Source organism: Balaenoptera physalus, assembly GCF_965194825.1.
Source record: "Balaenoptera physalus genome assembly, chromosome: 17".
Taxonomy (NCBI): domain Eukaryota; kingdom Metazoa; phylum Chordata; class Mammalia; order Artiodactyla; family Balaenopteridae; genus Balaenoptera; species Balaenoptera physalus.
Window position 1 is genome coordinate 63,874,025 of NC_138895.1, and position 25,669 is coordinate 63,899,693.

Consider the following 25,669-nt stretch of genomic DNA (forward strand, 5'->3'; position numbering starts at 1 on the left):
GCAGTCACCCCCTAAACTGAGCGGCCAAGGTTAGTATCACCAGTACTAAAACATGTTGAGATGATGTACCCCCTGTATGATGTGATGAGAAAGGCACTTCTTTTGTATTCTTCCCCAAATTCCACAACCTCAATCTAACCACGAGAAAGCATCAGACAAACCCAAACTGACAGACAGCAGACAAAAGACCTGATACTAGTACTTTTCAAAATGTCACAGTCAGGAAAAACAAGGAAAAGGCACAGACTGCAGGAGACTAAAGAAACATGACAACTAAATACAACATGGTATCCTGGATTGAACCTTGGAACAGAAAAAGAACATAAGTAGGAAAACTGGAGAAATCTAGATAAAATCTGTACTTTAGTTAATGGCCCCAATTCTTAGTTTTGACAACATCATGGTTATGTAAGATGTTATGGTTATATAAGATGTTAACAGTAAGGGAAACCTGGTGAAGGGTATACCAGAACTCTCTGCAATTTCTGTAAATCTAAAATTATTTCAAATTAAGAGAACAGAATAATCCACTAACCAGGAACAAGACAGATCTTGGTTTGGGTAGAAAACAAGTGGTTTAGCACAGCTGGCATATTAGGGGGAAAATTGAGGGTAATGTCGAAGGACATGTCAGAGAGAGAAGCAGGAACCACACATCTTCAGGATCTAGTGCAAATTCCACTAGTTCCAACCTAGTGCTGAAGTGACTTCCTCTGCTGAAATCATTTCCTATACGAGCCATTTGTATATAACCAAGTATTGCCTGGGAATAGTACAGTACTGACTTCATAAAGTAGCCATGGGGATTATATTTAATGCATACCAAATGCGCAACACAATTTTTGGCACTTGGTAGGTGCTCAATAAATGTTAGCCATTACAACTGAGGTTGTAATGTTATCATTACCAATACAACAATAATGATGATGGTGATGATGGTGACAACATTCAAAGACTACTGCCTCCCCGTGGCTAACTTTCAAGATTTTTACTTTTTAGTGATCTTTCCCAGTTAAAAAGAGAAAAAAGACAATTTCTTCCTACTAATAGCTAGGGGAAATACCTATTTTACTAATAATAGTAAAATCTTGATGTACAATTGCTTTTTTCCCCATACACAGAAGAGTAATAAGGTTAGTCAACAAATATGAAGAGATACTTGGAGTCAATAATCAAACAAAAGTTTAAGAACTGCAGAAAACGGAAATCAAAGGAATGTCCCTAAAATTTCAATACAGGCAGGCTTCCATATCCCCCGTGTTCCACATCTGTGGATTCGATCAACTACAGATTGACAGTATTCAGGGAAGGGGGGAAAAAATTCCAGAAGGTTCCAAAATAAGAATATATAAGATAAAAAACTTGAGCATCCGTGGATTTTGGTATTCACTGTGGAGGCCCTAGCACCAATCCCCCATGGATACCAAAGGATGGCTGTACATCCTTTCTTATTTTCTTAACTGGAAAGCTCAAAATTTAGTAGTTTAAAAGTGGATATGTTTCAAACATCCCAAAGAAAACACAAGCTATTTAAGGCTGGTTTTTAATTATTTCAAGCCTTTTTTCTTCATCTCTCAAATAATTTCATAGACTGTGTAACACTGTCTAGCTCTCACAGTGGTAGTATATTCTATGTCGGCTCTCATGACATCTCTCTATGTCAGTGGACAAAGTTGTGTTCACACCAAATGTAAAAGTTTGGCGAGTTCCTTTGTACAAAAGGCATTTTGAAGTGGATACAAACTATTGCCAATAACTATTGCGTAGGATCACACAGGGGAAATGTTAATTCCTGCATCAAATATTCCTGATATTGAAGTGCTGATGAGCTACAATGAATGTTCTCCAACATCTAATTCATATTCTGTCAATCCCAACTGGCCTGAATGAATTTAGATACCCAATAGTATGTCTGAGATGGTATAGCATAAAAGTAAAAAAAAAAGTTCATCTAAACTGTGAAAAGTTACATATTAAGGCACATAAGACATAACTCTACCCATGTTGTTTAGCTATTACACTATTAGGAATAGACAGTATAAGGAGAAAAGTTGAGTTGTTTCTTCCAAGAGAGAAACTCTACTTTTTCAACCAAAACATCAATGTCCTAATGTTTCCGTAAATTATAAAGACTTCCAAGACAGAGTGATAATTCAAAAAGGATATCAGACACCACCTTACCCATGTGACCAAAGTTAGCATCACTAGTGATGTCATGTGGATAACATTCTACCCTCCAACAGGATGTAATAAGAAGAGCACTCACCGTTGTGGGTTTACCCTTCAAAACTCCAGTCTAATCATGAAAAAATATCTGACAAACCCAAACTGAGGGATATTCTACAAAACACTTAATCAGTACTCCTCAAAACTACCCATATCATGAAAAACAAGGAAAGACTGAGAAATGGCCACAGACCAGAGGGGACTAGGGGGACACAACAACTAAAAGCAATGTGATGTGGTATCCTGGACTGGATCCCAGAAAAGCAAAGGACATTAATGGAAAAACTGGTGAAATCTGGATAAAGTCTGGAGTTTAGTTAACAGTAATGTACCAAGGTTGGTTTCTTAGTTACACTTATGTACCACAGGAATGTAAGATGATAACATTAGAGGAAGCCGGGTTGAGGGCTATAGGAAAACTCTCTGAACTATCTTTGCAACTTTTCAGTACACCCCAAATTTTTCCAAAATAAAAAAGTTAATAAAAAATAAAAACTCCAGACAAATTTGTTTATAAAAGTTATCTAGTAGCCACAGATAAACTTCCTTGGAATAAACACTATCACCAATGCATTCAATCACCAAGCTGAGTTTTCATAAATATTTCAAATACACCACCAAGAAGAAAAATAAGTCTTAGATTAAGTCACAGAATTATAAAGAACATGACAGTCATTAACTCAACCATTTAACTTAAAACCCTTCAGTTCAGTAGCCTCTTGCTGCTTACTAAACAAAACCTAAATTCCTATAAGGCTCTGAATGACACAGCCCCTTGTTTCTCACTCAGAAAGATTTATTCAGACGGCCTAGCTTTCTAAAAGTTGCTAAACAATGGCAAGCTCATTCCCACCTCAGGGAGGGCCTTCACACTTCGTTTTCCTCTACTCCTGGCTCTCACACAGCTGAATACACCTCAGTATCAGGGACTCTGAAGGGACCCATTTAAGGTGGGGCACCACCCGCTAAAGCATCTGTTTATTTCTTCCACACTACTTAACACAATTTGTAATTATTTTATCTGGTTAACTGTCTTATGTCTCTCTCCTCAACGTGTTCATTATGTTATCCCTCAATATCTGGCAAAGTTCCTGCGGTAGCTGGCACTCAGTAAATATCTTTTAAATGAATGAATGAATTCACCAACTTGTAAAAACTATTCTCAAGACAGGACACAACTGTCTAAAGAATTCCATCCCATGAATGGACAGTTCTGTTGGAAGAGTGAAGTAAATCTACTTTACTCTTTATTTCTATTTTTAGAAGATCTTAGTTCTGCCCTTTGGAGCTTTATAATAAAGATCAATCCTCTCTCCTTAAGACAGCCCTAAAAATATCAATCCACATCTATATCATATTGACTATTCCAAACAATGCGTGTACTTTTCAAAATGGCCCCGAAAGCTCCCTGAATTGAAAAATCTTAAATATTTAATATTTTAGTAAAGCTCATATTGCCCTGCCGTTTATCAACAGCTCACATTTACTGTACCCACCTGCTCTGTCATACATACCATTATCACAGAACGGGGGTGCTTTTTACAAATTATTCAAGAGGAAAAGGGATGACAAACAGGATTTAATTCTTCTAGAATATGTCAGGTATTAAAGCTATTTGACACATGAAGTCAAGCCCTCAAAATATGTGTATAACCTTGAGCTCAACCTTTTACAGTTTCTTCCATCTCTCTAGTATTCACCTTTTCATTCTTAATGCTACTGCTCACATTTCATTCAAACCTTCATTATCCATCTGTTTTTCCTGCCTCTAGACAAAAAAATATTGATTTTATACCCTTACACCTCTGCTGGGGAACCCAGAATGAAACACAACTGTTTCAAGTCTAAGCCTCGTTTTCAAGCACTCTGTCTTCCATAATCTGACCCTATCTATTATTATTTCAGACCATTTCCCCAAACTAAGTCTTTGCTCTAAGTGACAGACCTCACTTTCCTATGTTTGTATCACATGCTTGTCCCTAAATCTATGCCTCTTCATTTTGTATGAGTTCACCTTTCCTCAATGAGTCACAAACCTCTAAAACTTAAAAGTACTACCCTACTTTCTAAAAACAGAAAGTTACAAACTCTTGGTAAGCAATCTTTCCAATGCTCGAATCTCTTCCTATTTTTAACACTTTTCTCCTTTGTCTTATCAGGGAAAACAAAAAGGCTGTTGATTATCACTTCCATACGTCTTTCAGTACCAAGGGCAAATCAGGTATATTAAAAGAAGACCATTATATTTTTAAGTGCCCTTCACCAGGCTTAAAAGTTACACTGGGACATGGAAACTTCAAGCCAAACTACAATAGTTGTAAGAGTGCTCAAAAATCAAGACAGTGAAAATTAATCAGCACATCAATAAATGTACAAAGCATTTTACATGTAAATTTTCAAAACAGCACTTTTAATAATGATTATTATTACTATCATGCTAAGGACAACAATATCTTAAGTTATTAAAATCTTTCCTGTCCTCCATTTACTAGTCCAAATGAATATTTATTTTCCTAAGCCGAAACATTTGCTTAACTCCACAACAAAGATACTATTAAATACCTGTGAAAGACTATTTCTAAAATTAGTGGAAGGAAAGTCTGTTGATTTTGATGACTAAAAATTTCATTGATCTATATTAATAGACTAGCTAAAGTTTAAAATTTCAAGTTCAAAGACAAAGCACGACAATTTATCAAACAAATTAAATTCTGTGATTAGTATAATTCATTCATTATGGGTGAAGTAGTTAAAAATCTTTCCATAAATTCTCAAAGATGCTCATCAAAACCACTTAATACCAACTGAAGGGAAACCGATAGCAGTTAGTTACTACATTCTCAAGACATGAAATATACATTTTAAATGGATGTATTTATATCAAACAATAATTAATTGAATTACACCAAACAGCATTATAGTGCTCCACTACCACAGGATAAACAAAAGCGTAATTATGATCCAAGCAAAAAACTAAAGAGAAGCAAGGTCGGATGAACTTGATACTCAACTGCTGCACTTTCAAGCTTTTAATTTTGTTTAAAAGGTTTTCTCGTTCTAAGGTTCGCTTAGCTGTTGAACTTGCACCTCCCCAGAATCTCAGCTTGGCCAGAGCCTTTCTTTTAAAAAAATCTCTTTGCAGTGAAAGAAATTATGGTCTAAATCACAAAGATGACAAGAAACCTTAGCAATTTAAATAGACAAGCCTTGAAATAATATTGTGATCAAAGTATCAAGCAGCCTAATAAAACCCAGGTGGCTCAAGCTTATCATATACGGTACTCATTACCACAATTGCACTATTTAATCTACTTCCTGGTGTCAACAAAAACTTTCTGTTATTAATTCCCTCCAGTTATGGATCTGCTTAAGTTACTGCAGTTTTCTGATAAGACATCTCTTTGTCCAAAAAAATTTTTAAAGAGGGAGCAAGTCTCATTTTAAATGTTTTAGAACTAGAGCCATGGTTGGTAAAACCACAGAAACCACAGTGGCTTTGTATTATTAGTCATCTATATAAGGTTATGTTAATTCCTAAGGAGGTACCAGATGACTCATGATTAACAGTTTCATAAGAGCGCATATGTTTACATCAAAAAGGTAACCATATGCACACACAAAGAACTGTTTTACAAGTTATAAGCCTCAAAGTCAAATAAGAGATTTACTCACTGACAAAGGTATACAGGATAGATTCTGCCAGTCAGCTCCTCTTACCCATACACAACTTCTCCATCATTCATATGGTTGGTTCCCTGTTGGTTACAACTTTTAAGATTTTGAAGCAATTTTCCCATCTATAGGTCTTACTGACCTTTTTTAAAGTACTTAATTGTTTCTCAGGAAACTTGTTTTATGGCATAATTTGTTTCCAAAAAGATTCCATTTAGGCAACATAAAAATGCTAGCTAGCATTATTAAATCTACCTCAACAATGGTGTCAAACACTGAAGCAGCAAAAAGATTTTATCAAAAAAAAAAAAAAGAGAAAAATAATAAGAGGCTGGCATGATCATGGTTGCTATCCCTGGATTTTCTAGTTGGTCTCAAGCATAGGTACCACAACATCCAAAAGGGGAAGTTGAGAGCTGAATGCATCGCAAGCCTCCAGTTTACAGACAGCTGGTTGTACTGGTTACAAAGGAAAATCACTCACTGCTTCGTGTTTCATGAGTGGCACCCAGTGTTCACACAGATTCCTTACAACTTACTAACTGATCCATTTCCTTTCCACGTTCTCTTCTCTCTCACTCTGCTCGCGCAGATGGCAGTCACAGCAGATTGGAAGCATTGCACAACATATCACTTAAGCATACTGTGTACTCAGTAAAGAAGGAAATTCACATGACAAGCTTTATCAGTATTGTCTAAGTCATCTGCAAAGCAATGTATTCTAGAAAGTCTTCCTGTGTCATCAGTCAGAGGCTGATCTCCTAAGTCAAATTAAACCATCTATTCAACCTATTGTTTGTAATTGCATTCAACAGCATTTAATAAGAACGTGTTTTTCCTCCCTTAACCCACCCAGATCAATTTATACTTTCAATTAGTTTCTCCATTCTTTCAGCACTGAAATGGTCTTAAGAGTGCCGGAGGTGACTGTATATATTCAACTACCACTAATTTTCTGTTGACCTAAAGGCTAGAATTGCCCTTCATTTTAATTTAATACCTAGTATACAGGCAGAAACTTAAGAAACTTTCTGAATCTAGTGTTTAATTGAACAAACATTTGATTCCAGCTGTGCTGACAGTAAATGATAACAACAAGAAGTCACTTTTAAGTAAATACATCATGCCTACAAGTCACAATTGCATGCATCTGTATCACTCACAGTGCTTTCAACAAAATACTGGCATTACTGACAACCCTCCTAAACTGTGGTGAATTACATATTAGATGGGCACGTTGGAATTTCTAGTTCTGGATTAGCCACTCATTTTAAACTTGGGCCTCTTTGGGCTTCAGTTTACCACGTGCAAAAAGAATCACAAAAGTTCCTACTGTGATCCACTCTGCAAATGTGAAAATTGAGGCTAGAGACAAATGATTACAATCAGTAATAAACCAGAACTTTACCAGAACTCAATCTAAATTCCCTTCCTTTTATGCCTTTCAGAAAGTTTGCAAGAGCTGTATAAAAATGATTTAAAATTTTTTCTCAACTAACAGATATAATGGTAAATGTGTACACACACCATTTCCATATATATGGAATTGGCTACTACCTATTTTTTATCAGGCTGCCCATAGGATGAGGAGACAAGAACGAAATACAAATCTGGATTATAGCAAAACATCATTCTCACGGTTCATCATGTAAAACATCTCCTAAAGGAGCAGGGAAGCAACCCAGACATGCTTACCGTGATTTTAACATTTCACAGTATGTCTATACCATCCCATTCCTCATTCATTCACCAGGGAAAATGGCTAATACCCATAAAGGTGTTATATCACCACTCTTCATACAACCCTTCACTCTCTTCTAGTAATGAATCTTTTTAATGTTTTGTTTTATCTGTGTTTTCAAGGTAGGAGTGGTGATAAGAGTGTTATGAAGAGGAAAACAAGAAATTTCAAAATTTAGAAGAAATAATTCACCTCACCAAAGTCTTGCTAATAGACTTTTAAAACTGAGTACATTTGATTACAGATTAAATTACTGACAGAGAAATTTTCATCTAAAGGTTCAGGAGTCCCTACCAAGTGAGATCAAAAATAAAAATAAAATATTTCTAATATGAAAATGAAAAACATGATGAGTTTACAAATCTTTAGGAACCAAATTAAGTTACGAAATAATGGAATCACTCTGAATCGCAAACTTGGAGATGTGTAGGCTTGCAGACACATGTTTATAAACCCAAGTCATTCTCCAACTACACAAAAATGTTTCTAGACACTTGCACCTGAATAGCAACATAATCTTCACTTTATACAATAATCTGGTTTCACTAACGTAATGTGCTAACAAATCTCCCCATGCTTCAAGTCAAACACATTGCTCAGAACAGCTAAGTTCTTCAACGAACACTTCAGAAAATATCCTTAGCAGATACAGGCACAAAATGGCCAGTGGAAATGCCTGGCACAAAGTTCCCACTGAAATACTGACTTGATGAATGAATAACAAAGGAATAAAGAAAGAAAAGAAAAGGAGAAGGTAAAGCGAGAACAGAGGAGCCTGGAAGCTACAGTAGCGTGAGGACAACTGTTATTTGTGGAGTGACTGCTGCCTTTGCTGCCTGCTGGGGTTCCTGACACGTGCCCCAAGTCCAAAGTTCCCTAACTAGGACTCTGCTGCCTGACTCGTAACAACCACTGTTGTTGCTTGTGGGACTAGTAGCCTGCCGCCAAAAACCATGTCCACAAGGTCCTCACCTATCCAATTCTACAAAACAGCAACAAGACAGATACATTTCTGCAAAGACCACTGGAGTAATTTTGTGATCCTCTCACCGATCAAGGAGGGAAGAAAGGCTGTCTGTATATTAAAATGTCTGTAGGTTACATATTAGAGAAAACAAACGGTGAAGATGTACGGGGTGAAGAAGGGGGGAGATGTAGGGTTGCATTATAAACCTATGCCGTTATATTGTTACTTAAGTCAAAATAAATATTGTCTTTGTTCTCAAATGTATCAGAAAGCATCCAAAATGTACTGAGTAAAAATTACCAATTTAAAAAAAAGGTAGCAAATAATCCTCATGTTGAAAAGGGATAAAGGTATGAAAACACCTGTCCGAAACGGATAATAGGTAAGCCTTGAAGAGTAACCTCAAACAGATAAAAGTTTCAAGAGCTATGAAAATTTCACCTAGAGAGATGAAAACAAAACAAACAGAACGCTTCACTGGCATGACTAAGATATCACTCTATATTAAAGGGCAGTTTGCAAAACTCAGTATTAGCACCGAAACGTCAAATCTAACTGTAAGTAATCTATCAATCTATAAAACTTGCAGATCAGGTAATGTATTTAATTGGGGGGGTGAAGCCAGGTAGCATTTCTCCAGGGCAAGACAGGAAGCTAGCTTGAACTGTGATGGTTAGGACCATTTTTGGAAAAACAGAAATAGCAAGGATCTTTGATTACACACTGTAGCTGTGGCTTTCTGACATTTTAATTAGTGCCAAAACAGTTCATTTCTAATGGTTACTACCTTAAAGTTTAGTAATAAATTCAAATATCTATACCTAATGTCGCTGTGGTTCAAAAGTAAGGCAATTTTTATTTAATTAAAATTTAAACCACTGGGAATAGTAATTTAAGGATTACATTTTTAGACCTGGGAAACTTAGGAATTTTAAATACTATTTAAGTATTGTATCCACCTGTAATTTTCAAATCTTAAAGTATTACTTTAAGTCTGGACAAAATTTGAACAGGTTTTACTTGGCTTCTTTCCAAACCATAGCACTTACGCTTTAGGGACCGAGGGAGGGTACAGTGTAAAGCACTTTAATTTCTTAAAGCAGAAAAATCTTTTACCTTGACCACATTTTCAATAGTATATCCTTCCATGCACAGGAGTTTCTCATTTAAAAGGGGGAAAAACCCTAAATTTTAAAACATGCAATAAACACAAAAATATTTTTCAAGCTTTTAAAATGAAGTCAGACTTTGTTCCTACTCTTGTATTTAAAATCTTGAGACACCCAAACTGAGAGAACAAAAAAGGCATAAAAATAATCAGGACTGATGCTTTATATCTGGATTCTACTTCTCATATTCTAATCACCCTAATAAGCCAAAAACTAAACATATAAAGTAAGGTTAAGGTTTTTAAGTTAGTTTCAAATCTCAAACTATAGCTTTCTGAGTGAGCAAAATAATTTAAGCAATAATTTAAAGTTCATTACCCTGAATATTCAGTGATAACTCACTCAATGTGAATGGTTTAACATTTTCAAAATACTACCATGAAAAACAACAAAGACATCAGTACCCTGGAGAACTGTGCCATAATTCAGTGTACAGATTCTCTCTAGTTACCTGACTATAAAATGTTTCATTTAAAATGAAATATATATGAAATAGGTTAATAAATATTTAAAATGTATTAAGTATCCTATTTAAATATTTATTAAATATTTTAAATAGAGCTAACTGCAGCATGGGTCCTGAGTTTCTATAAACAAGGCACTCAATTATTATTGTCACGCATCTTTTTACGTATCGAAAGAGCCTAGATGTCAAAAACAACTTCTCCACCTAATATAAAATCAGCAACAAAATCTGAAAAATATTATCAAGGAACATAATTAGCTCTGAACAATAAATATGCCAAAATGAATATATATTAAATTCTAGAGATGCTTGTGGTATTTATGAGGGCCCAGAAATGTGAATAATTGGAACAAACTCACAAGACATAACTTCCTTAAAAATTACTTAAAATGCAACTAATAACCACCTACAAACTCAAACTTTACCTCCCCTGTGATGTCATCCTCCAAAAGGAATTAGTAGCTCATATCTGAGTGTTGCCATCATTTTTTCCCTTCCTCACATTAGACTTAGATTAATTCTGTTTCACAATTCTTTATTTACACACTTGTCTCTCCCACTTAAAATCTTTCAAAGCAGTAACTAGGATTTCATATCTGTATCTTTTTCACCACCCACTCAATGTAATTTTTTTTCACCACCTACTCAATGCAATTTGCTGGATAAAAGCTGAAAAGGAATTTTTTTTCTGATATCTGAAACATTATCATACCTCCACTTGATGATCTGAGGTCACAAAGTATACATGCTCCTGCTTCTCCAGTAAGTTTCAAAACACACTTCAAAACTATCTATATATAATATTTCCAATATTTCCACCAAGAAAAGCTCTTTGGGGGGGAAAAAAGCAATAAAACAGGATTTTTAAAAGAACGAAATCTGTCAAACAGACCACAGTGATCAATGACTGTTCATACAGATGGAAGATAATACAAAATAATAAGTAAACATCATGTCTTTTTACAAAATGTCCCCATCTGTCTGAAAAAACATGAAAAGCTTTCTCCATTCTGACTCAACCCTTCCCTGAACTCAAAAGCAATACAAAGCCGAAATAGTGATCATCAGCTAGGGTTAAAGCAGTTTTGCACTCGGTGTGGGCTGCAAGCAAACTAAGGAGAAGGAAGGCGAGACTTCAGGAAGCAAGTAATTAAGCAGAGACTTTCTCCAGTGTAAAATATAGCTTACCTATGCAGAAAGTATTGCAAGTAATATAACTATACAAACCCACTCTCTCCGAACCCAGTGACAGAAAAATAACACCTATGCCATGAAAAATTACTGTGATTACATTTATTTTAATTACATTTTTGCCAATTCTTATTTTAGCCTTTGAAGAGTCTGTTTAAGACGATACTACTTACTGCTCTTCTGTTGGTAGCTTAATGATAAAATGATAGCGTATAACACAGTCTTTAGTAGTGTTTCCTGCTCTAACACTAAACTTGAGTTTAAGAAAATAATTTTCAAGTACCTGAAAATAAACAGAGAGGTTAAGAGCTATGTGTGTGTACATATCACTTCACTGTGTGGAATTACTTCAGTAATTACACATGCTGCACACGTCAATACTGTCTCAGTTAGGCATCACTTCATTCCCCTAACTGCATTTTAGTAGCACAATACAGTCTTCATGCTTCATTTCTGAAAGAAACTTATTTGAAGGCCAAGGATCATCCTTTGTGACTGACTTAAAGGAGCAAAATTTTAAAAATTGTCTATTCCAAATATGAAAATTATGGATTTGGCTCTGATGCAGAATAAAGTAAGCTTCTTGTGTCACCTACAATATTATATTGATTTAGTCTGCTGAAAAACAAGACAGTGAGTTATTGGATCTGTGTTTAATTCACTGCACTTTATAACATATTTAAGGAATTCAGTTGTATAAAACAGTATCTGAATCTTATCGGATGAAAATATTTTTCCCTTTCAGCAAGCCTCGGGTTGCATGTCTGAGAAAACAAATTAGTCTCCAGTTCTCCTAAGCTTGATAATAGTGCCCCCTAATGGGAATTTTAATATGAGTTTTTCTACTTAATTTTTTAAATATCATATATTCTCTAATATGAGCATATTATCTCTCTAGAAAGTAAATTCTGTAACATAAAAGTTTATCGAGATTTAAACCACTCAAAGGAGAAGTTATCACATATGCAAAAAAAAAAATGTGAATTCATGGAAAGAAACAAGAGAAACTTCATGCCACAACTGTTTCTTGTTTTCTGTATCAGCTTATTGTAACATCATCCATGGTAGCACTACTCAGAAAGTTAATCTCATAAGGAAATTATCCTTCAGCTATGTTCCCAATGTTCAGTATATAAGCAATTAATACGTGCTTGATGAAAAACATTAGTGAGTCAGATAAAAAACAGGTTCAGAAGTGAATTATTCGGCGTCACACAGATCCTAAGTATAGAGCTGAAATTTCCACCCGGGTTTTCAGGCCTCATACCACTACCTTTCCACAATATCTGGTCACAAGTCTACAACCATTAATTGAAAGCCTTTCTTCCCTGTTATCCACAGACAGTTCCCACAAATATCAATAATATGTGGGATTTTTTTGAAAAGAAAAATGCATTAAAATTTAAGTGAATACCATTCTGATACCTTCCAGGTGCATCAGAGAAACAAACACCTGATAATACCAGCATTTTCATTACAGTGCCCATAATACATTCTGGATGAGAGTCAATGTCAAGGGCAACATCTAGAAGAAATAAGTAACAAACAAAAAGCCATCAATTTATGATGAAAAGAAGGAGCTATCTTTAACTTTTGAGAGCAGGAAAATAACAAGAAAAAGTTATATATAAAAAAGAAGTAGTCAAACTTTCTTAAAGAACCAGACAGTTAAAAAAAAAAAAAAAAAATTCAGGCTCGGTGCCCATATGGTCTCTGTCACAACTACTCAACTAAGCCACTGTAGCAGGAACACAGCCACAGAAAATACATAAGTGAATGGGCATGAGAGTGTTTCAATAAAACTTTATACGCAAAAGCAGGCCCACAGATCAAAATTTGCCAGGCCCTAATTTAAAACATCTCTCTTTTGGACCACAGATTAGAAATCTCAACTTTACACGAGGCACAAAAACACACAAACCAAAAAAAACCAACCTAACACAACTCGAAATACATAATCACTAAACTTATTAAATGTTCGGTGAGTATTTTACTTCCATAGGGTGAAAAGCAGAGGAAAAGATCCTTCCCTGAATAAATACTAGTTTTAGCAAGCATATAATACCAGAATAGCAGTAAGCAAAACAACAGGCCTTTACTTTAGCACGATTTAAAATAATCAACATGCACGACTATAATGGGAAAATTTAGCTTTTATCAAGGTTTGATAAACATCTAATGGTGACTGCATACCAATGCCCATTAAGATAAATAAATGGGGACTTCCCTGGCGGTCCAGAGGTTAAGACTTCGCCTTCCAATACAGGGGGTGCGGGTTCAATCCCTGGTCGGGGAGCTAAGATCCCAAATTCCTCTCCACCAAAACACCGAAACATAAAACAGAAGCAATATTGTAACAAATTCAATAAAGACTTTAAAAAATGGTTCACATCGAAAAAACTTAAATAAATGGATTAAGTGAGAGAACCTAAAATTTAAAACTACTACAGGAGGCTATGAAGAAATACAGAGCATTGCCTTAGATTATTCACATACATAAGAAAAATGGCAAAACCTACTAGCTTCCAAAGGCAAACCAAGAAAATCTAATTCAAATTCAGTTGTTTTTCCCAAAAACAAATTTATGATATAGAATGATGATGCTCTGCACTCAACACCCTTTAATCACTAGCTTCTACTTCATTAAATTTCTAAAATCAACACCATTTTAGTGGGAAAATCATGGGATTTGGGACCAGGAACCCAAAGATCTCAATCCCTATTCTACCAATTGCCAGTTAAATGATTCTGGACAAGCTGGCCTCAGTTTCCTAATCTGGAAAATGGGACTGATAAAACCTTCAACTATGTAGAGTAAATGATTATAGGAAATGCACATATAATATACAGCAAACAATGCCCTGTAATTTTTTTTATTATTTAACATTAAATTGAAGTCTGTTCTAATCTTGGTGTTATTAAACCATTTTTTAATGAGCTTCTTAAAGCACATGTTAATGAAAAGGTACAAAGGCCAATTATCTCAAGTCCATAAAAGAAGTCAGCTTCCATGGAGAACAGTATGGAGGTTCCTTAAAAAACTAAAAATAGAATTACCATATGACCCAGCAATCCCACTACTGGGCATATACCCAGAGAAAACCATAATTCCAAAAGACACATGCACCCCAATGTTCATTGCAGCACTATTTACAATAGCCAGGTCATGGAAGCAACCTAAATGCCCATCGACAGACGAATGGATAAAGAAGATGTGGTACATATACACAATGGAATACTACTCAGCCATAAAAAGGAACGAAATTGTGTCATTTGTAGAGATGTGGATGGATCTAGAGACTATCAAACAGAGTAAACTAAGTCAGAAAGAGAAAAACAAATATCGTATATTAACACATATATGTGGAACCTAGAAAAATGGTATAGATGAACCGGTTTGCAGGGCAGAAATTGAGACACAGATGTAGAGAACAAACATATGGACACCAAGGGGGGAAAGCGGCAGCGGGGGGGGGGGGGGGGGGTGGTGCTGTGATGAATTGGGCGATTGGGATTGACATGTATACACTGATATGTATAAAATGGATGACTAATAATAAAAAAAAATTTTTTTTAAAAAAACAGGAAAAAAAAGTTAGCTTCCAATGATCAAGATCTAAAATTAGTCAGACATTTTGCTTTGTTCATCTACCATATTTGCACTGAACAGCTATTTCTTGCTCATATTCTAAATTGAGAATTTTATAAAACAAAATTAATTACCCGAGAAAGCCACGTGACAACGCAAACTGTTCAGGAATGGATTCTGCTCCCAACTGTGCCACTAACAAGGAAACTGAGTAAGTCACTTCAAATGAACCTCTCAGGCTCCTAACTTGTAAATCAAAGAAATTGTGCTAACAATCCCTGGTCTTCTCCCTTGTCTTCCAGATCTAAAATAGTTATTACTGAATTATAATTAAGTATCTCCAGATAGGCTGGTGAATATGGGAATAGAGATAACTTAATACTGCCAAAACAGACTGAAGAGAAATCCCAACCATAATCCTATGTGAGTATTACACACATTTAATATTAATATTACAGTAGTTCAAATGAAACAAGGAGACCCTGACTGGCTTAAAATAAAACAAAATAAAATGCATATTACATGAAAGTTTTTTAATAATGCAAATACTTAAGTGCCTAAAATAAAACAGCCTTGGTTAGTTTCTAGAAGTATTATCTTAATGCAAAAAAGATGTGCAGACCAAACTGAAATATCAAGGTATTAACCTCAGTAAGAATATACTTTGTGTTATTAAATGTTCAAGGTACTATAAGGATGTGAAGTCAAATGAGATAACATTTTATCAAAGTTAAAGTTGATCAATTAAAAGTTATATAGAAAATTAATGATAAAAAGAAACTTAAAAGACAATCTCATTTACAATAGCACCAAAAAGAATGAAATACTTAGGAACAAACTCAACCAATGCGGCGCAACACTTGTACACTGAAAACTACAAAACACTGCTGAAAGAAAGTAAAGACGACACACATAAATGGAAAGACATCCAGCCTGTATTCATGGACTAGAAGATTTAATATTGTTAAAATGTCCATACTACCCAATGTGATCTACAGATTCAATGCAATCCCTATCAAAATCCCAATGGCATTTTTTTTTTTTGCAGAAATAGGAAAAAACCATCTAAAATTTGTATGGAATCCCAAAGGACCCTAAATAGCCAAAATAATCTTGAGAAAGAAAAATAAAGTTGGAGACCTCACACTTCTTGATTCCAAAACATATTACAAAGCAACAATAATCAAAAGAGTACGGCACTGGCATAAAACTCCTAGAAGAAAATACAGGGAAGAACCTTCATAACATTGGTCTTGGCAATGGTTTCTTGGATGTTACACCAAAAGCAAAGGCAACAAAACCAAAAATAGATAAGTCAAATTATATTAAAGCTTCTGCGCAACAAAGGAAACAAGAGAGTGAAAGGAACAAAACATCTACAAACCATATATACGAGAAGGAGTTAATATCCAGAATATATAAAGAACTCCTTCAGCTGAGCAACAACAACAAAAGAAATCCTAAAAAATTAGCAAAGGACTTGAATAGATATTTCTCCTTCTAAAGAAAACATAAAAATGGCCAACAAGCATATGAAGAGATGCTCAACATCACTAATATCAAGGAAATGTAAATCAAAACCACAATGAAAGATCGCCTCACACATGTCGGAATGGCTATCATCAATAAGACAACAAATAACAAGTGTTGGCAAGAAGATCGAGAAAAAGGACCCCTCATGCACTGTTGGTGAGAATGTCAACTGGTGTAGTCACTGTGGAAAACACTATGAAAGTTCTACAAAAAAAATTACATACAGAATTATCACACAATCCAGCAAATCCCACTTCTGACAAGATTATATATCCAAGAGAACTGAAAATAAGATCTTGAAGAGACATTTGCAGCATTATTCACAGTAGCCAAGAGGTAAAAACCATCTAAATATCCATCAATGAATGAATGGAAAAAGAAAGTATAGTATATACATACAAGGGAGTATTATTCAGCCTTAAAAATGAAGGAACTCCTGCCATATGCTACAACATGAATGAGATTTAAGGACCTTAAGCTAAGTGAAATAAGCCAGTCACAAAAAGACAAATATTGCACGATTCCACTTATAAGTGGTATCTAAAGCAGTCAACCTCTTAGAAACAGAAAGTAGAATGGTGGCTGCTAGGGGTTCGGGGAGGGCAAAAAGGGGAGGAGTGGTCAATGGATATGGAGTTTAAGTTTTTGCAAAATGGAAGTTCTAGAGATCTGCTGCACAACAAGTGGCATAAAGTTAACACTATTGTACACTTAAAAATAATTAAGCTGATAAATGTTATTTGTCTTAACTGCCATTAAAAAAAAAGGTATGTACAAAATGAGTTCTGAGAGTTCAGACAAGTGAGAAATTATTTTCAACTACATTTTTTTTTAAATCCTTTAGGATGCTGACCTTGGCATTTGGGATGAGCTTTTAACTACTATTAGCCTTTGCTAACAAAGCAATTACACCTGTAGCACAAAAATAAAATGCTCCTGAAATGCTTAAGGAGTGCCGTCTTTCTGAGGTAGATAGCTCAACTCATCTTTTCTTAAACAGTAAGCCAAATACTATAGCAGGAAATGGGTGTTGGACACAATGACAATCCCTGTCCTTCACAATGTATTTGGCAAGCTGATTTCATAATGGGAAAGTTAACATCAGCACAGCTCCTATCCAAATTATCAGAATCACAAATTCCAAATAAGTAAAGGCCAAACTAGTGAAGTTTTTGATAATAAATCTTCATTTCAGAGAATTTGTATAATTTTTTTTTCAAGAAACTCAGAACTAGGCTACCCTGATAGACTCCCAATAACAGATTATCCAAGGTTATGGTGAACATTGGATTAATAACCATTTGTGCACACTGCAAAGACACAGTAAGACGAGTACCCTTACCTTCATCAAAGTCAGCATCATCTTCAGTGTGCTGGGGGAAAGGAAAGCAGTTGGTAATTTCAAGCCGATCTTCTACAACAAGGCCCAAAAGCACTCCTTGAACCACCTCAGTTCCCTGTCCTTCTTCTTGGTAATGTTTGATAATCTTTAATACCACCTAAAAGAAAAAAAAACAGAAAGAAGCTTAAATACCATCTTATAGTTTACACTTCCTTTATTTCAAAGAAAAAATAAAACTTGCCTAACCAAATTCCTTACAAATCATTTCCTTTACCCTTACATAAATAATAGAGTCTTACATAGTCTAAATGTACATCTGAAACTCTTGGAATTTGAAGACATGTCAAAAATGTCCATGTATAGCACTCACAACCTTCAAGTCAAGGCTCCCTAAAGGTCTGCCATCCAAGAGTTCCTTCAGTCAAATCAAACATCACCTCAACCTGAGATCATTACAAAGTGATCCTGTTAACCTTTGTTAATAGTAAGATAATTTCCTGCCACAGATGATAAAAGTATCATTAAAACACAGAGATAAAGACCTCAATTATCTGAACACCTAAAAGCAGAACCCTCTGACAAATTCTCAACACCTCAAGATGGTTCCTGAACAGAGCATCTAATTAATCAGAGGAAGCAACAATGGGAACATGTATCTAAGAAGAATCTGCTTGGTAACAGAGAACACAAAGAGAACCCAGTCTCTAGCACTACCTAATTTTTCTCAACCAGAAGGATACACCAAATAATCTCTAATGGATTAGTCAGCTCTTACTATTACTCTCTCCTTTAATATTTCCATAAAGATAAAGAGGTAATATCATTGAACAGGCAATTAATTTAAAAGTTCACAGTAACAGTAATGATTAATAATAATTCCTACAACATGAGATTGGTAATACATTAATGGGCTTTGAATAGTGCTTGGCACATAGTATTTATTAATAGTAGTCTATTATTAAGTACAAGCCCATGGCCTGAAGACTAAAGGGCAATACAGTCTAAAATATAACGGAAAGTCCTCAGAGGGAAAAAATAAGTCTAACAACAAAATGATAATGAGTATCTTACTGGTTAGCGTTTCATTTAAAACAAGTATATTATTGACAGAAATAAATCATTGGTAACCAGTGAGTAACACAGGTTACAATTATTGAACATCATGTGCCAGGCAATATTCTAATTATTTTACATGTATTATCAATCACGTAATTCTCACAACTACCTTCGGGAAAAGGCATTATTATACTCATTTTACAAATAAGAAAACTGAAGCAGAGAGAAGCAAATGACTAAAGATCACACATCCAGGAAATGGTAGAACCAAGATTTAAACCAAGTCAAACTCCAAAGCTCTTGTGCATACTTTAACAAGGAGATGACTTTCATATCAGTAACTTAATAATTAAAACCATGAGTTAGGAACAGATATGAAGCAAAGACTCTGTGATGAACAGACCCAAAAAGACTTTACACCAGTGTAAGATCCAGACCTCCTAAGAACAGCAAGCTGTCAGCAGGGAAAAGAGCTTAATGTAGGACTGGCAGTACTAGCTGGTGTACTACTTCAATGCTGTGAAGTGGCGAGAGTGTACAAACCTTACACATTCCTGTATAAAAGACCTCTCCACTTCTTGAAAGGCACAAAATGGGCTTAAGGGGTCATGCAGGAATAGGAATGATTTACAGCTCTAGCATTTATTAGCTGTGACCTTGGGAAAGCTATTTAATCTTCCTAAGTCTTAGACTTCTGACTTGCAAAATGGAGCTACTTCATAGCATTATTGACACTATTAAAAATGAGAAAATGTACAGTAAATACTTCACACAGGGTCTGCCATGTAATAAATGCTCAATAAATCATCAATATTACTGACTTTATCAATAAAAAGAAAACAGAACTGTTTAATTCCTATTCAACTTGACTCTCTGCCAAGAACAATCATTTCACACACTTAAAGAACAGAAGAAACATGAATGACTAAGAAGGGATAAATAAAACTGATAAAGAGTTATCACAAATACACCTACCAACTTGTGTAGTTTACCTAGTTTCCTGGATACTTAACCCTATTAATGAGATCACTGAACCACAGTTGAAATCAAAGTAAATGAGAGATGCTAGAAGGTATCTGAACTTAACGTAGATCTTTGCACAAATCCTAGAACTGATTCCTAACAGCTGGTTCCTGTGTGTGCAAAAAGGAGTATTGATGACTAGGGCCCAGCATAATTTCACAAAAAGTCAGGCCACAATAACCTTATTTCCTTTTATAAAGAAAATAGAGGTGAGAAAAAATAATTATGTTTAAAAACAAATTAGCATAGTTTAAAAATATCTTATATTGAAACACTGCCTTCACTCTTACCAAAGTGAACTGTAAAGGGGTTGGGAGCAATGTAACCAAACAGCATAACAGCCTGATATGCTTGCCCCAAGAATCAACGCAATTTATACAGCTCCACAGAAGCACAGCGCTCCAAGCAAAAGAAATGATTATCTCACTCTTTCTAGCATGCTGACCTGTTACAGCCAGTTCTCTATGACAATCAAGAGAAAATTTACCATTAACAGTATTCAACCAAGCAACGGGAAAAGCACAGCGGTTTAACCATCGGCTAAACACAATCAACATGAATAAGTATACCCCAAAAGGGCTAATTATAAGAGAGAGAGTTTAAAACTCTGTGATGAGAACCAGTTCAATGAATTCAAATCTCTCTCCACGCTAGGGACACTCACAAAGAGCACTTTCCAAATAGTGAAGCACTAGAGGATGCGTCTTACTTTGAAAGGCAAACTAAGGACCACAGGTGACAGTTTCAGGAAAGAGTATTTCAATTTTAAAGATGAATTCTCTCTAGCATTTATGGCTGTCCAAAATAGAAGCCTTTAGAAAAGGCCTGGTGATCACTAAAATGATCTTGCCAATTTAATAAAATCTGATGAAATAAAACATTCAGAAAAAAACAACTTTATCAAAACTAAGCAAACTCATTCTTCACTTTGACATTTTATAGCCTTCCTATTTCCTATATACACATTAAAATCTCAATTTTTAGTTCAAAAAATAATGTACTGGAATTGCATTACAAACTTCAGAGTAGGCTCATTTAGATGTCAAAAGGAAACTCTTGAGCAGAGGGAACCTACGGACATACAGGCTTCTGATATTCTACCCAAATAACCAAGAACTTAACTGTATATAGAAAAATATTCCACATATTATTGGTATTTATAAGTAAGAATCCATGTACTGCTCATGGCCTCCCCTCTTAAATGTCCTCGTAAAAATGAAGGGATGCTTTTACTCACCACATCTTCAACACCCAACACAGGTACTAGCACATAAAAAATACTCAAAATATATTTGCTAAAGGAATGAATGGTAAACATTTATCAATCACTTATGTCAAGCACTCCACCAAGTGCCTCACATGCAATTACTCATTTAATCCTCACAATCACTCTACAAAGTCAGTAATATTATTTTCCCATTTTACAGAGGAGGAAACAGATAATCTTACATAGATTTATTAAATCAGGAAAGTGAGATTGACTTCTGACACCAAGGTATGTTTAATTACTTACTTCACAGTAACTGAGTAACTTTAGGCTCCAAATATGTTTTTCATAACAAGGTTGAAACAGAATGCAGGGGCAACAGCTCTGGAAGAAGTCTCTGTAACTAAGTTGTAGACGCAGGGTTTCTGCATGGAGTAAGAAAAGTTCAGTGAAGGATTTACAGGGACCTGCAGCAAAAAGACTGAGGGAATGGTACTGGTGGTCACATTTTTTGTGCCCTGACAACAAGAAGTAGCATGAACAGGAAACTGCCACTGATTGTAAGAATGCGATTCAGCTCTTTATCTTTAGCAGCACTATCCTCACAAGCCACAAGATGGGAACGTTCCACCACACATGTCCTGTTTCAGTCATGCTCACTGGCCTTTCATTTTTCTCTCCCTCCAACCAATCATATGCTTCTGTCCATAAAACACTGCTGATATACTCTTAATTAATCCTGTTTATTGATGTCATGCTATCTGTCCTGACTCTTGAAAGCAAGGTACATGGAAAGCTTCATAGCTCCCCAAAACAAAAACATACCCCTCTATTATATTTTGTTTATAAGCATCACAAATGTTCTTAGCGTATCAAAATGACCTGGAGAGCTTTTTTAAATAAATGAAGAGAGGTCTTCACCCTAGCTACATATGACAGCCATCAGTATTTTTAAAATACTGATGCCTGAAACCCAATCCCTGAAAATCAGAGTTAGTTAACCTGAGTTGGGGTTCCTATACTGGTTTTTTGGGTTTGGGGTTTTGTGGGCTTTTTTTTTTTTTTTTTTGGTTTTGGTTTCTATTTTTGTTTTTAGATTCTCCAGGTGATTCTAACATCCTACTTCATTCTAACTTTTAATGAGGTGGTATGGACCAGCCTTCCTTTTTTGTTCAGTTTTTTGTTGATTTTTTTTAATGAGGTGGGGTTTTTTTGTTTTTTTTGTTTTTGGCTGTGTTGGGTCTTCGTTGCTGTGTGCAGGCTTTCTCTAGTTGCGGGGAGCAGGGGCTACTCTTTGTTGCAGTGCATGGGCTTCTCATTGAGGTGGCTTCTCTTGTTGCAGAGCACGGGCTCTAGGCACACGGGCTCAGTAGTTGTGGCATACGGGCTCAGTGGTTGTGGTACATGGGCTTAGTTGCCCCGCGGCATGTGGGACCTTCCCAGACCAGGGCTTGAACCCGTGTCCCCTGCACTGGCAGGCGGACTCTCAACCACTGCGCCACCAGGGAAGTCCTTTTGTTCTAACTTCTCAGGTGATTGCAATGCACTCAACTGGTTAAACCACAAGTTTTCTTTCCTGTTTTAAGACTCCCTGTGTTGCTAAAAAGTGAGTACACTGAGAAATACAGACCCAAGAATGAACCTTTTATTTATAAAAGCATAAAGAGAAGCTCAAGCCCTACTTGGAAGGATCCCTACAATAAAAAAATGAGAGGAAAGGTAATGTGAGCAGTTCATCTGAGAAGTATTCACATGTCTATAGCAGAGTAAAACTTACCCTTTATAGCTTGACCCCATATTTATGACTACTTATGAACTAGTGCCGACCAGGTTCCTTGATCCTATAAATTAGCAGGTAAGTGAAGATTCTTCTACAAATTATGCCTTACGGGACAGAAACAAACTGGCCAGCGAATCTGAAATTACCAAATTCTTCTACACCTCCCTAACATTGTCATATTCTGAGTCTAAATGCTTATTAACCTCCTTGATATGCCCTGCACAGTAAGTACTGCTCTTGGAATAGGTCAGCAGTCTCTAGAACCATCTCCTAGCTTTCTGAAGTTTGCATGTTCTCAGGATGGGCAAATCTTGCCAAAGAATCCCAACCTGCAAGACAGTAAACAGACTTCCTGTCTGCTGAAAGTACCCTAGAGGAACCATTTTTTCCTACTATTGTTTACTATTCAGTGCAGACAATTAGAAAAAGCAAAGCAGACTATTTCTAATCTCCAATGAACAAAATACTATTTCTTTAAGTGTCTGGCATTTAAAAAAAAAATGAAAACCTAACTTTGAACAAAAGGCTAAAAGCAACAAAGAGTTTAACTTCCAAGACAGAAAGTATTCTCAATACTATAGGATAAAATATAAATAATAATCTAAAATATCTAAATAAATTAATTATACCAGAAGTCAATCAACCTAAACTTCGAGTTAATTAATAAGCATGATGGGTTAAATCTTCCATCCTTCCTGGAAAGGAACACTTAGCAGAATCTCTAATCAAAATCACATCAGAAACTTTCAGTTCCATACCAGGAAACAATTTAAATCTGACCAAAATAAAGATTATGCTTTCTGATGAATTGGAGTAATTTTCTATCAAATATGATGTCTACAAAGACCCATTACTACAGAAAAACTTGGAAGTCCTGCACAGAATCACCAGAATTCTGTTCTTTTCAGTTTCTTTCATTCACTCATTAATCCATTCACCCAGATATTTGCTGAGTGACTTCTACAGGCCAGTTATAGCAATGCCAGGCCCTGTGAATATGAAACTAAATCAAATACATAAGGCCTTTACTTTCATGGGGCTTATATTTTAGAACATCAGTTCTCACATATTTTGATCAAAGGGCCCTTTTAACACTCTTAAAAACTACTGTGGACCTCAAAGAACTTTTATATTGATATTTACATATGAAAATTCAAACCAAAAAATGTTCAAAATACCTTATTCACTTAAAACAATAAATGCATCACAAACTAACTTAAATTACATTTTTATGAAAAATAACTACTTTCCAAAACAAAAAACTTAATCAGGATACAAAAATGACATTGTTTCACATTTCTGTAAAACATTTACCTTTTCAAAAATAAATTTTAATGACAAACCCACAGCCAACATTGTCCTCAATGGTGAAAAACTGAAACCATTTCCACTAAGATCAGGAACAAGACAAGGTTGCCCACTCTCACCACTATTATTCAACATAGTTTTGGAAGTGTTAGCCACAGCAATCAGAGAAGACAAAGAAATAAAAGGAATCCAAATCGGAAAAGAAGAAGTAAAGCTGTCACTATTTGCAGATGACATGATACTATACATAGAGAATCCTAAAGATGCTACCAGAAAACTCCTAGAGCTAATCAATGAATTTGGTAAAGTAGCAGGATACAAAATTAATGCACAGAAATCTCTTGCATTTCTATACACTAATGACGAAAAATCTGAAAGTGAAATTAAGAAAACACTCCCATTTACCATTGCAACAAAAAGAATAAAATATCTAGGAATAAACCTACCTAAGGAGACAAAAGACCTGTATGCAGAAAATTATAAGACACTGATGAAAGAAATTAAAGATGATACAAATAGATGGAGAGATATACCATGTTCCTGGATTGGAAGAATCAACATTGTGAAAATGACTCTACTACCCAAAGCAATCTACAGATTCAATGCAATCCCTATCAAACTACCACTGGCATTTTTCACAGAACTAGAACAAAAAATTTCACAATTTGTATGGAAACACAAAAGACCCCGAATAGCCAAAGCAATCTTGAGAACAAAAAATGGAGCTGGGGGAATCAGGCTCCCTGACTTCAGACTATATTACAAAGCTTCAGTAATCAAGACAGTTTGGTACTGGCACAAAAACAGAAATACAGATCAATGGAACAGGATAGAAAGCCCAGAGATAAACCCACACACATATGGGCACCTTATTTTTGATAAAGGAGGCAAGCATATACAGTGGAGAAAAGACAGCCTCTTCAATAAGTGGTGCTGGGAAAATTGGACAGGTACATGTAAAAGTATGAAAATAGAACACTCCCTGACACCATGCACAAAAATAAACTCAAAATGGATTAAAGACCTAAGTGTAAGGGCAGACACTATCAAACTCTTAGAGGAAAACATAGGCAGAACACTCTATGACATACATCACAGCAAGATTCTTTTTGACCCAGCTCCCAGAGAAATGGAAATAAGAACACAAATAAACAAATGGGACCTAATGAAACTTAAAAGCTTTTGCACAGCAAAGGAATCCATAAACAAGACCAAAAGACAACCATCAGAATGGGAGAAAATATTTGCAAATGAAGCAACTGACAAAGGATTAATCTCCAAGATTTACAAGCAGCTCATGCAGCTCAATAACAAAAAAACGAACAACCCAATCCAAAAATGGGCCGAAGACCTAAATAGACATTTCTCCAAAGAAGATATACAGATGGCCTACAGACAC

The 25,669-nt window shown here is 35.5% G+C and overlaps 1 protein-coding gene across 1 annotated transcript in view; it reads right to left on the reverse strand.

The window, feature by feature from the left end:
- The window catches only part of EIF3H (eukaryotic translation initiation factor 3 subunit H), an 87,590-nt gene that overhangs the window by 48,376 nt on the left and 13,545 nt on the right, over window positions 1-25,669 (reverse strand). The window contains exon 2 of the mRNA XM_082433227.1: window positions 17,897-18,053. Within this exon, the coding sequence (XP_082289353.1) occupies window positions 17,897-18,053 (157 nt within the window). The remainder of the gene's footprint in view (window positions 1-17,896; window positions 18,054-25,669) is intronic.